The following is a 12,929-nucleotide window of genomic DNA, read 5'->3' on the forward strand; positions in this document are numbered from 1 at the left end:
GTTTTCCAAATTCATCTCTAAAACAAGAAAAGAAAGAAAAATCCGGACCATGAACAGTCATCCGGCGTCCAAGAAAAACCATCTAGTGCTGGTGTCTTTTACAGATACCAAAAGGCGTTGCTGTGTGGAAGATCAAGTGCTGGAGAATGATATCAGGATATTGGACAACAAGTCCATGTTGCTAAGGATGCAAAATAACACAGCTAAGCCCGTGAAATCATGGGACTCCCCTCGCTATTACCGGCATTTGGAGTTTGATGCCGTTGGCCATGATCTTGAGCCCCAAATCCGAACAGAGTTGGGCGATTTTATGGCCCAGATGTTTCGCCACCATCGTCATGGAAGTCTGCTGCGTCTCTTGCTCCAAAAGAACCACAATCCCAACTTTCTGGCCCGTCTGTTGGTCACAGAAGTGGACAAACTAATGGTGGCTCTTCGTTACCGCCTTAAAGCAGTGAATGTGGACTACTTTGATGTCCGGAAATTCGAAATGGTGAACATGTTGGTGGAACCCACAGCAGTTCCCAATCGCCGAAGGATTACACCTTGCGGAAAGGCTGTTTCCAGCACCAGGGACTTGTACCAGTGGCTAATTAACGATTTCACCGTCTTACGAGGTAGTGGACTGGGCGACGACTATCTAGACTTCGAGTTTGTGTACCGGGATAGCATGGCCCTGCAGCACAAGATTCACCTCTCAGTGTTCCACATCTTTGGCAGTGAAAACCGACCTGATTTAGTTGACTTCTTCGGGAGTTTGCCGAAGGGCAGGCCAAATGGGAGCACCCTTTTGAGCGATTGCTTGAAAGAGTCCTTTGACTTCAAAAGTCCCCTCCCTGCAGTGGTCATGTTCGAGTTGCCCGTAGCGCCCGACTTAAGTGATGCCAGGCGCAAGATCTTAAAACTGGCGGATCTGGCCTACGTGTCCTTGAAGAAAGCCCGAAAATTAATGGCCAAACCAGAGACTAAGCCTGTCTCTCAGACTTCTATAAGCCTATTCAAATTAAATAGGACCTCTGACAACCGCAGTTCCGTAGGTTCAGTACCTGATATTTCTCAGGCCCATGGGCGTCGCACTACCAAACTTTCGGACGCGGAGTACAATGGCTTGGCCTACTGGTATGGTCGCATTGATTCCAAGTTTGCTGAGCTAAAACTCGCCATGGAGCAGCACTTTGTGGATCTGTACAAAAGGAAAAGTTTGGACCTGCGCAGTGAAATCAGAACCATTAACCAGGATTTAAGCGATGAGAACGACGAAAGTGGTGGCGATGGAGCAAGGCCGCAAAGAACACCTGTAGAAGTGGACTCCACCAGGAAAACATACCTTGTCCTGAAAAAGGAATTTAAGAAACTCGAATTGGAAGCCGAGAAAACCACTTACGCCTCCGTTTTAAGGGTCTACATCAGTACTAAGAACTACGAACTTTCCGAAGCGGAAAAGACTCTTAAGCAAAGGGAAGTCGAGAACATTAGACTTCGTTTGATTCAGTACATCAATACGCCAGATTCCAGCATTTTCGGGGACTAGTAGTTTAACTAAATGTCACGGAAGACTTGTGATGCCTAGTGAAACTCCTTTTCCCAATTGAAAAACTAAGAATAAATATTCATTTGTCAATTTACTTCACATCGTTCTTATTTCCAGAAAGACAGAGGTTTTATAAGGTATACGTATAATATAATATAATATACATTTATATATAAATACATTATTATTGTCAACAATATGTTTCATAGTAGTTAAACAGATTCCCCAGCTGCGGCTTCATATTTATGTGTAACAGTTAAATAGTTGAATGCTAAATAGGCAATAATATTTTGTTTAGAATAACACTTAGTGCCAAACACTCAAAGCAACAACAACTAATGAATGTTCAAAATCAATGCTAGATCAATTCAATTCGATTCGATTGGTATACGTAATTAGACAACAATTTGCGTATATCTCAATATATTAATATGTATGTTGGCAATGTTCCTGTTATCGTTCAACAACTTTAAATCGTTTCTCTTGTTGGATATGTGCATTGGGCGATGGTTTTTGTATTTGGGAGGTAAGCCAGATTCAAACAGGATTTGTACAGGGAGGTCCCGCTACGGTGCACAAATGAAACCTTGCCGTCAAAATGTCCGACAAACTGAGCCATCTAATCATAATTTTAACTTAAACAAACAGCTGAAATAAAATTGCAGTGCCACTTAATCTTAGCCACCTAAAATGTATGGAAAATAATCAAATGTGCTTTAAAATATTTATGATTTTTAGGTATTAACATTAGGTCTGTAGATCTTTCTGTCGAGTATGTTCAAGCGCGTTCTTCTAGCTTTTCTACTTCAAAGCTAAGCCTAGAGCATTGTTTCTAAATGTTTATAAATTGGACTTGCAACCATTCATTTGTATTGAACAGAATTATAAAAATAATAGTAGTTTTTATGGGGGGTTCCACAGTTTTGGAATTGTATTTTTGTTTAACCACCTGTCTGAGATTACTCGAAAATTCCAAAAGACTCATTCATTAAAAATGCCAAAATGAAAAACCAAATTAACGCTCAGCACTGGAAAACTTGTTTTCCTTGTAATTTTCCCTTTTTGTTTCACAGTCTTTTTTGAAGTACGATTCCAGAGCTGAGCTTTAATTTAGTATTTTTCGTAAACCTACTGGACACTGGGCTTCGCTTCAACTCAAGACTTACCATGTGTATATAAAAAATATATATGTATAGTATATATCGCCCAGAAGCTGGCAGAAATTTTTCTGTGTGTTTGATGTATATCATTGGTTGGCTACACAAAAGCGTTTACGTTTTCTATATAATGCAATAATGCAATCAAATGTGTGCTTATAAATGCTTTTCTCTGCTCTTGGCTAACTCTCAATCTAATCTCTGCTATTTTCCCAAAGAACTTCGTTTGTTTTTTACACCTGAGCTGGTTTCGTCTGCTTGCCGAGTACCATGAGCAGCTTTTGTAGGAATCGTGTGAGGCTTACTGAAAGGTAAGAAAAATACAACTGAGATTAGTATGACATCGTTGAAGAGGATAATCTACTAGCTAGCTAGAGTTAGGGGTGCAAAGAATAGTTTGGGGTTGCAGATCTGGTGATTCATTAGTGGAGGTGTTAATTTTTTCAGAAATCAGTGCTGAAGTAAAGGCAGGCAGGTGAGTCGAATGTTAGAACCAAAGTAAAGCTAGGATAAAATAGCAAACTTAAAAACCTTTGACGCCGCTTTGGGACGCACAACCATCATCATTTTCTGTAGAACTTGTGTCAGTCCGCCTAGAATATCAAAAATGGGTGGGATTCACAGCGTGAATAAGTGAAAAACAACAGGAAGAAGCAGCCTTTCAGAGGATTGCATTGGGGGAACCACTTACCCATGGTCTTCTGGAACCAAATGGGCTTGTTCTTCCAGGCGATGAAGACCAGGTAGACGGGTATGCTGGACAGAATCATCAGAATGCCGTATCCAGTCTCCACGGGACTGGCGTACATGGGCACAACGGTCACGAACATGGTGGCGATCAGGTAGACAATGGGGAACACCATGGGCACTCGGATGGGGCGAGGAAGGTTGGGTTGGGCCCACCTCAACCAGGGCAGGCACAGCACAGCCACTCCGATGCTCAGCTGGAATGGGGGGATGGTTATCCATATTTAGTGGCCTTGTAATGGACTTCATTCAACTCACCCAAGTGGCAAAGCCCACATAGTTAATCAGGGCAAAGATATCAGATACTGTGAGGTACAACATGGACAGCAGAGCCATGGCCAAGACCGCGGGGGTGGGAGTGAATCTCTGGATCTGGATCATGGTGAGGATCTCGGGCATCTGGCCATTGTTGGCTCCGGCATAGAACAGTCGGGAGGAGGTCAGCAGAATGCCATTGACTGCTCCGAAAGTGGACAAGGCCACAAACACTGAAAAAGTCAAGACCAAACATGAGTAACTGCCTTTTTAAAACAGGTATTTGGGGAGCCCACCTGGAATGGTCCAGGCCAGCACGCCAAAGGCTCGCTCCGCATACGTGACTGCCACCGCCGAGGAGCCCATGACCTCATCCGGAGATAAAATGGTGTAGAAGGACACATTCGCCATGACATAGACCACGGTGACCAGCGTGCAGCTAATTGCGATGGCGCGGGGCAGGTTCTTGACCGGATCCTTCAGCTCCTCGATGATGAAGTTCAAGTAATTCCTGTCAACAGCAGAGCAAACAAATCCAATTAGCAAGGGTGCTGCCAGGGGAATTCCATGTCCTGCGTAATCCGCTTACCATCCATTATAGGCAAAGAGACCGGAGTAGAAGGACAGAGCGATGGAGGTCACCCTAGTGTCCGTATTCTCAAAAGTAAAGTATTGCACATTGCCCAGGGAAAGTTGGTACATGCCAGTGGCAATGATGACAAACAGGGCCAGCAGCTAAAAGAGAGAAATGGTGAGCCTTTCCCCCAGCAAATCCAATCTATCCGACTTACTTTGGCATACGTAAAGATATCCTGCACAGCGGTCGCCCATTTAACATCCCAGCAGTTGATTAGGGTCAGCACGACTGCAAAGTAAAATGGCAAAATGGGAAAATGAAAATTTATATATTGAGAAGGCCGCCTAACCCACATTCGAGCCTCCATCACGACTTCGCAGTCACGCCGAAGATAAAAATCCAGAGATGCGAACGACCCATGTGGGTGATGTAATAACGCGAGGACTTTCATGTGACAATGTGACAACTCGTTATTTATTGCCCCCGCTATTGTCTCAGGCAAACGCACTTGATTCCGCACAATTAAATCAGTATTAATACTATTAAATAAGTAATGGGGGAAACGACTATCAACAAGTAGGTTCGGGTTTCGAAACTATGCACTTAAACGGGAAGTGATTTTCCATTAAATAATTGTGGTAATGAGCACTTTTCAGGTAATCAGTTTGCAGGCCATTAAGATACAATTTAAATGTTGACCATTTCACACGAAGCAATAAAGTTTAATTGATTGATTCATAAATTATAAGGATTTTAAAGTCAAAAAAAAACAAAGTAATTTTGAATTGGTTTTACCATCTTAATTATTAAACAAGTGATTAGGTATGAATAATAAATATAATAAGTTATAAATGTGGTAATTTTTTTCCTCATCCTTATCCTGATTATTGGTTTAGTACAATCTGAATTGGTTTCCAAGCAAAACCCAAAACAAAACACTCCCATACTCCTCCCCTGCGAACCTTTCTGGCACACTGATAAGCCTGATGTGGCAAACTCTTTCAGCGTGTTTATTTGCTCGCTACTCGGGGGATGCATTCAAATGGCTTCTAATCTATAGGTCAAGTACGCGAGTCTATAGATTGCGGTTCAGGGGAGGTTCTTCCGCCCATTAATATGTTATAATGCATACACTAAAAGCCGATCAAAACTTACGTATGCAACAGACGGCGAGGAGGCGGGCGGAATCCTCCGGAGGAGAACACTCCGGGAAGAAGGGCTTCAGGACGTAGGTACTGAACGTGAGGGCCACTATGGCCTGGGAACAGGGCCTCACGATCATGCACTCGATCCAGAGGCGGATGAAGGCCATGAAGGGTCCGAAGGTCTCCATGATGTAGGCGTAGTCAGCTCCCGACTTGGTAATCATCGTTCCCAATTCCGCGTAGCAATAGGCACCCACCTGGAAGATACAATAACGATCCAATTTTAACTAGGTTATAAGTTTTAAGTTTTCTAAAATGGTTTTAATAAATTAATATTATTGTTTATGAATAAAAATATTTTCCAGGAAGCAACAGAACATTTTTTTTTCAACAATTTACTTATTAAGTCAAAAATCGAATAAAAATTCAATCTATCAGAGAATTGACTGCCACATCTTAAGAATTAATCCAGAGATAGCTACAAAACAAAACAAAAGCTTTCAGAAGTAAGTCAATTTGAAATCTTGTCTAGGGTTCATAAGTGCAAAGACTTTAAAGAAAATATTAAATTGATGGATTTCTTTTGAAATATATTGTTTTTTTATATTCTTTAAGGTATATCGGTGGCTATAAAGTGTGTGGGAGTGCGCAATCGTTGTCATCTGCCAGTGACACTGCTGCGTATACGCAATTTTATTGAGCTGAAGCCGCTTCGTGTGCGTTTGACATGGACTTGTCATGTTTGTGTGCGTGCTTGAGCGGGTGTGTGTGTGTGTGCGGGGGCTGTTTGGTTGGTGGTTCCAGAATTGGGTGCAGGAATTCCAATAATTTCATTAAGCGACCCAGTGGCACTCTGCCAGCACTCGTAATTGAATGAGAAAGTCCTTTCTAAGTTCCACCCACACGTTCCTTCCACTTTCGCATGCCAGCTGTTATTTACCAGCAGGTTATTTACACCTCGAGCAACGGCAACAGGTGTCTGGGCTATCGAGTGCCCTATTCCCATTTGCATATCAGGTTATTTATATGTATTGCACTCACCATCGAGAAGAGTCCGGAAATGACCCAAACGATGAGGGCCAGGTTCACACTGCCCGTGTACATCAGCACTCCCGTGGGCGACACAAAGATGCCCGATCCGATGATGGAACCCACGATGACGGTGCAGCCATTGAGCAGGCTCATCTTGGCCTTCAGGGTCACCTCTCCCCCGCCGCCTCCATCCCCTCCATCCGCATCTCCGTTGGTCAACTTGGCGGAGGCATCTCCGTTCCCATTCACAATCGAACTCTTCCGCGACGAGTTCTTCCTATTCAACGACTCCGTTTCCATGCTGACAGCACTGCGTTTCGTACTTTAAAAGTTACCTGAAAATTGATTAAAGGAGGAAAGTTAAGGGTGTTCCATAAGAAATATACAAATAATGTTTTGCATTAAAAATAGTATAGCAAAAGCTAGCTGGCTTTCCCTTTACACATTTGTTGAAGCACTTAAATATATATTGTAGCTCTCCGATTCTTCACCATGGGTAGTTTAACTAAAACAGAGCACATTCTGTGACATAAATTAATAGTAAACATATATATACTTTCATCGAATTTTCTAAATGTGTGGTTCAGCTAAATTTTTATTTATTAATAATTTTTCACTGTTATTTCAGGTAAAAAATTCCATCCATTAAAGCCTCTAAGCTATTTACTTTTTTGTATACCTTTGAGCTAGTATCTCACATCGATTAATTACGTAAGATTGTTTACAGTATGGTTTTATAGACCCATAAATTACACGTTTTTAGTTGCTTTCAAACCTATTTTTATCCCATATTTTAAGCTTAGTATATTATTTAAACAATCTGCTGTAAATAAAACGTATTTTCCCTCAATTCATATATCTACAAGTTGATTAACTTTTTTAATGGTGCTAATTTATAATTTGTTTAGGGAGTGGAATTGGCGTCTCTGCCATTGACTTTGAGAAATGGTGTGCTAATTGCGATAAGAGAGAAGTCTATCTCAAATATTAAATTCTAGATTATGTGCTAAATTGTGATTCTGTTTATTGCTTGAGCAATGTTCGTCTAGTTTTTATCAGATAGCTCAATTTAATGTTTCGCGAGTGTTTGCTTGGCATTTCATAACCTCAGCTTAGGAATTTCGTGAGAAGGCCCTCCCTTTTTGCCTTTGATTGCCTTTCTTTTGCCTTTGTTTTCTTTATTTTTTTGAGTGAAAGGTAATTAAAGGTCATTGGCAGAGCAGAAGTAAAAAGTTTGCTCTACTTTTACCTGACTTTGGTATACCAGTGTTTCGGGCGAGAGCTTTTAATGTATTATTTGCACGGAGAGAAATGTGGAGAATCTTAGTTGAATGTTTTAAACGTTCGTTTGAATAGAGTTCTGCCAGAAGAAATTAAAAAAACAAATATATATAAATTAAACATATATATATGTATATTTTTCTGTAAAACTGGCAGACAAATTGAGGGCTTTGCTGTCTGGATTTTTTCTACAACCAGGCGTGACTTTATTATCTGAGAAAGTCGTCGATGAGGAAGCAATGGCTTCGCATTAAAAATATTCGGCATGAAGTTCGTTAAACCCTCAGTTATATTATCGCAATTCGTTCGGTGTAAACGTGTGACGGAGCCTGAAGATTGATGGATAAGCCTCTGGGGAAGGCACGTGTGGGCCTATGAACTCGACACAAAGCCAGGGAAGTGATTCCCCTGGACCCCGCCCACTTATGGGATTAGGTCACGCCAATTGTTTACTTTGGCATACCATATGGTGGGTGGAAGGGGATAACTTCCTCTAGGCGAAAGCAGAGGCCGGTACTGGACCCACGCTCTGCATAAATTAGCATAACATCAAGAGGCGAGAAAAATAAACAAAAGAAGGCGTGTGATTCAGTTATGGAATAACCGGTAGAATGGCACCAGCAAAACAAACAGGTGAACAAACTAATGAGCACCAGAACTATAACTCGGAGGCCCTCGACTGCTAATTGGCCCCCGATAATCTTGGCTTAACAGTTGGCCAACCAAGCCGAACGGAGTGAAAACGGTCGAAAAAGATCCAATTACTCCAGTAATAGTCGAACAGATCATGGATTTTTAATGAAAAATCGCTAATCGGGGTTTACCAACTATTCCACTAAAGTGCGGAATTCGAGTGAAATCCGAGCGGGAAATAATGCGAAATTACATCTGCGGAATTCACAATTCAACTTGCATCATGACTTAGTCATTACCTCCAGGAGGTCTCTTTTTTACGTGCGAAAGGCATTGTCATTAGTTCACATCAAGGCAATTAGCTCTTTCACTCCGCAGCTACCCATTTACTTGACCCAATTTATGCATAAATCAAGATATAAACCACTTTATTGATTCATCGAAAATGGTGTTCGTGTGCGCACCTGAGGCGTAAACAAAAATACAGCGCCGCAAAAGAACTAACAAAATCCATTAATTTTGGTTTAGTAAACAGAAATGCTATTGTATAGTCCGTATAAATCACTGTACGCTATCGGTTTCGAGGCAAGTGCTTAATATATGCATAGTTAGCTTAGGCTATCAACTAATTGAAGCTAATTGTGGAAAAATTAGATTTTTTGCTGGCAAAATAATACTGATAGCGTTCTCAGGGCCATCTGCTTAACAATTACAATTGGATAATAACTTTAAAACATCAACAGAAAAAATAATACATTATTAGTTGTATGAGATTGAAAACATGTTTTACATTTTATTACCCTAATTACATGGTTTTTTAAAGTTTTCTAAGCTTTTATTCTCAGAACGAAATTTATATTCCAAGCAAATCTATATTCTTCTAGTCGGATTTCGAAATTCCACTCTCAATTCCGGCTTCAGAATTGATTGCACTGTACTGATTATATTATCACCAAAACACCTTAACCAACTAGTTCTAATCAGGACTTATAAATAATTTCGTTTGATTCACAAAAATCAAAACAAGAGGAAATGGACCGGAGTCGCATGCCGTTTATCAGCAGGTTCGAGTAAGTCGTTTAATTAAAACCAAATCTAAATATATATTTTAAACAAGATTTTAACATTCTGGGTATTTGGCATGTACAACCGATCTGCACACATAAATTGTTGGGGGCAGCTTTTAATGGCGTTTTTATGAGTTGCCAAAATCGCCTGATGCGTTTTAATTTAAATTTGTGCTTCACCGCTGCTGTGTTAACGATTGTTTTTCCATTTTATTAACACCTTTTTAATTGTTTCTTTTCCTCCTCTTGATCACAAAACACAAGTGTTGCGCACGCATCGCAAACATATTTAATCTGCTTGAATTGTATGCTATTTGACTAACGCTGAGAACTAAGTACTCAAGAGGCGATTAGGATTTGCTACCTGCTTAAGAGCTCGAGCACTTTTCGCGTAAAAAAGAGGGCCTTTCTAGCTGAAATACTAGTCACTAGCCAGTTTCACCGGAGAACGAGAACCGCACGCAGTCGGCGGATAGAGCAGACTGACAACCACCGGCTGCTCGATTTTGCTCCGAGGCATCTTCGCTCCGGAAATCTCGGCCAGAGGTTAATCGGGTTCGGGGCTGGTCGGCTGTTAGTTATCTCCTACACATCACGCAGAGGGCAAAATATTGGGGCTCTCACTGTACAAAAGACAATGTTATACAACATTTCATTTGAATCTATGGAATCTAACTTCTTTATTAAAAGCATCATTTGACATAGCAAAGAGTTTAAGGTATTTAAAACTAGTTATCAAATTTAATTACCAAAAACTTCGAAATGAGATAAACTTATTATTTATATTATGGTAGTTCCACCAGCAACCAATTTATTTAATAAATAAATTTGTATTTTTTATTAAAGGGATTATTAAGTATTATTATTATTTTATTATTACAGAAATATACATGACACTTGAGTAAATAACCATATTTAAGGTTTGGGTGGAAATATAATACGAGATATATACTACATTTCTGAAAAGCCAGGAATGATTGGTGTGCGCTACTTCGAACCTGTTGGATGTTCGATCGAGAGGCTCGCTTGTTTCTAACCGGCACTCAGTGTTTTTTTGAATTAGTAATTTCAACGAAACAAGTTTTTGATGCCGCGTTTTGTTTGTTCCCGTGATCGTGGTCGTCGTACCTTTTTTTTGTGCTTTCGACACCGATTTGGTGGTTGCCGAAAAATGGTTCTCATTTCTTGTGTATGCCAGACAGGCGGAAAATGGTACACGCTGACTTTTATCTAACAGATACACAGCGGCAAGCTCAAGAGCAACTCTAATTTAGTTGAAGGCTTTCTGTTTGTTTACCCATGTGGTAACAATCTTTGGGTACTTGAAACTAGTGGTACCCTTCTTGAGATACAAAAGTATATATTGTTGCCGTGTATCTTTCTGCGCTCACACGTACATGGGCTGCGTTAGACATGCAAATTAGATATAAGACGCTCTGATTTTCGCGCGAATATTCAAATCTATTCCAGCCCACTTGCCCAGAACTATAATTGAATATATCCGCACCGGGGAGACCACATCCACACAAATGACTTAATTCAAAGTTGTCTCCGCAATTCGTCGCCAACTGAAGCACAATGGCGACGCGACTGCAATTTCCCTGTAGAATTTATTTAAATAACTTGTATTACTGAGAATGATCGCTGCTTTCAGCATTACTTAAACCTAAATTTCGCTTCGGGCCATTCGAGTTTATTGACCAAAGAAACAAAGCTGATTCGACTGTCAATACCATCGCCGAGTGGCTTGATCTCCCCTTTATTAGCAATTTGTGTATATAATCCAGAATTAACGACCATTGGCGGTGCGTCCAGCGGCCGTGTAAAAAGGTAATTTATCTAATTTTGCGATCATCTATTTATTTTAATCTTGTCGTAAGGTGGCACTTTAAGAGTTCCCTCAACTTGTTAGTGATCTGAATTGCTAAGCCTTATATTTGCTAAATCTTAGCTCATCGAATTGACTTACTTATTAAATACAATTCATTGCACAGGCAAAAGCAATCATGTTAGGTAATTTTTAATTTTGAGTATATTCAACTTTAGTTCAGAGTGAATGCTAATAACGATTATTAATTGATTTTTTTCTCGCAGATTTTTCCCTAACAAAATTGTGTACTTAATTCTTTATCTCTGAAATCTGCTTGGGCTTTCAGGCTCAGCTAACAATTTACGCGAATTCATTAAAGTACAACTTTGTGATGCCCCTCGCCAATGGCAATAAATTTCAGGCTGCCGTCAAGGCCAAGGGTTTATCACACCTTTTGGCCTTGAACTGGTCGAAAACTGTGCGTTTGGCATTTGAAACTGAGACTACCGGCGTGCCAATTTCCAATAAGTTGGGCGAACACTCCTTTTCTGAATAGCTGGGCTGGGGGTATTATGTTTCCACCATATAACGACACTCATTAATTTAGAGATCGACTCTAATCCCAAGTATCGAACGACGTGGCTGGAATTTTAAGAGCAAGTCGTTGGGAAATGGCAATCTCACGTTTCGTGACGTTTCTGACCAAATCCCGCGGTAGCATTGCATCAGACTCTTCGCCATATATTAGTAATATCCGATTAACCATGAAAAGCGGCGCCAAAGTGTCTAGCAAAGCTTTCGGAAGCTGTGTGTGTGGGTGGGCAGCTGTGACGTCAGGGATTGCCATTTGTGACGTGCTAGCTAAAAATAGGGGACGAGGGGCAAGGAAAGACAAAGTGTCACGGATTCTGGACTACTTACACACAAATATTAATTGATTTTTTGTTCGAGTTTAAGAACTACTTTTGTCCTTTGAGCACTTTTAGTTAAATTAGGCTGGTACTAAGCATTTTTATACACTTTTGGAGGAAGTTTAATGGTACAAATTATTTAAAATGTTTTTTTTTCCTTCAATTTACGTTGTTTGCTGTGAGAAAATAATGTGTGAGACCTGTTTTGTTTTCGTGGCCACAGTTCGCGTTCTACTGACAGGCAGTTCGTGGTTACAGCATCGCCAGAAAGCGAGAGAGCAATCAGCAGAGTATAGTATTTCGTTCCCCCCGAAAACTCCCCGACAAGAAGCTCTTGGCCCTCGGCAGACCACGTTTTTTGAGTACCTTTTGCGACTGCAAATCACACATTTCGCAGTCTGAGGAACCGACTCAACCCCCGGCGATCATCAAGGGTTCTTGATGGCTTGGTCATGGGCTTGGTCTTTTAAATTATGCCAGGCCCTTGTGCTTCTTTAATTTTTCTCTGGCCTTTTTTGTGCGAGCCGTCTGCTCGATTCAAATGCCTTTGGTTGTCCGCGCATTAATTTTCGGCGTGGCACAACTTGCTTTGGTTTGCTGCTCTCTGGGACTCGCATTGTTGGACTCAAGGTCACAGCAGTCCTGCTGCGCATGTCCTGAAAAAGCTTTCTAGCGATTACACCAAAGGGAATTTAAATTAAAAAAAAAAACTTTCAAGGCTTTGGGAAGTTTAATGAAATGCGTGCTTAAATAGAAACGACCGAAATGCAAACATCATCTTAT

General features: G+C 40.7%; 2 protein-coding genes across 4 annotated transcripts; one reads left to right on the forward strand and one right to left on the reverse strand.

The window, feature by feature from the left end:
• Positions 1-40: 40 nt before the first annotated feature.
• LOC108040723 lies at positions 41-1,625 on the forward strand. The gene has a single exon (XM_017118303.2). It carries the CDS (start codon positions 50-52, stop codon positions 1,529-1,531), a length of 1,482 nt encoding a protein of 493 aa, XP_016973792.1. The 5' UTR covers positions 41-49; the 3' UTR covers positions 1,532-1,625.
• On the reverse strand, positions 1,604-12,360 carry LOC108040722 (Y+L amino acid transporter 2). 3 transcript variants are annotated; one of them, XM_017118302.2, is made up of 10 exons: positions 9,790-9,903; positions 6,454-6,779; positions 5,423-5,669; positions 4,482-4,555; positions 4,280-4,425; positions 3,987-4,201; positions 3,694-3,923; positions 3,380-3,632; positions 3,220-3,281; positions 1,604-2,992 (listed from the first exon to the last, which is right to left on the reverse strand). In XM_017118302.2, the coding sequence occupies exons 2-10, from the start codon at positions 6,742-6,744 to the stop codon at positions 2,990-2,992; spliced, it is 1,521 nt and encodes a 506-aa protein (XP_016973791.1). In that variant the 5' UTR covers positions 6,745-6,779; positions 9,790-9,903; the 3' UTR covers positions 1,604-2,989. The 3 variants fall into 3 exon arrangements, with proteins under 3 accessions (XP_016973791.1, XP_016973790.1, XP_016973789.1); XM_017118301.2 differs by lacking the exons at positions 3,220-3,281; positions 9,790-9,903 and adding an exon at positions 12,157-12,360; XM_017118300.2 differs by lacking the exon at positions 3,220-3,281.
• Between the last annotated feature and the right edge of the window lie 569 nt (positions 12,361-12,929).

Source organism: Drosophila rhopaloa, unplaced genomic scaffold (assembly GCF_018152115.1).
Source record: "Drosophila rhopaloa isolate 14029-0021.01 unplaced genomic scaffold, ASM1815211v1 contig_167, whole genome shotgun sequence".
NCBI lineage: Eukaryota > Metazoa > Arthropoda > Insecta > Diptera > Drosophilidae > Drosophila > Drosophila rhopaloa.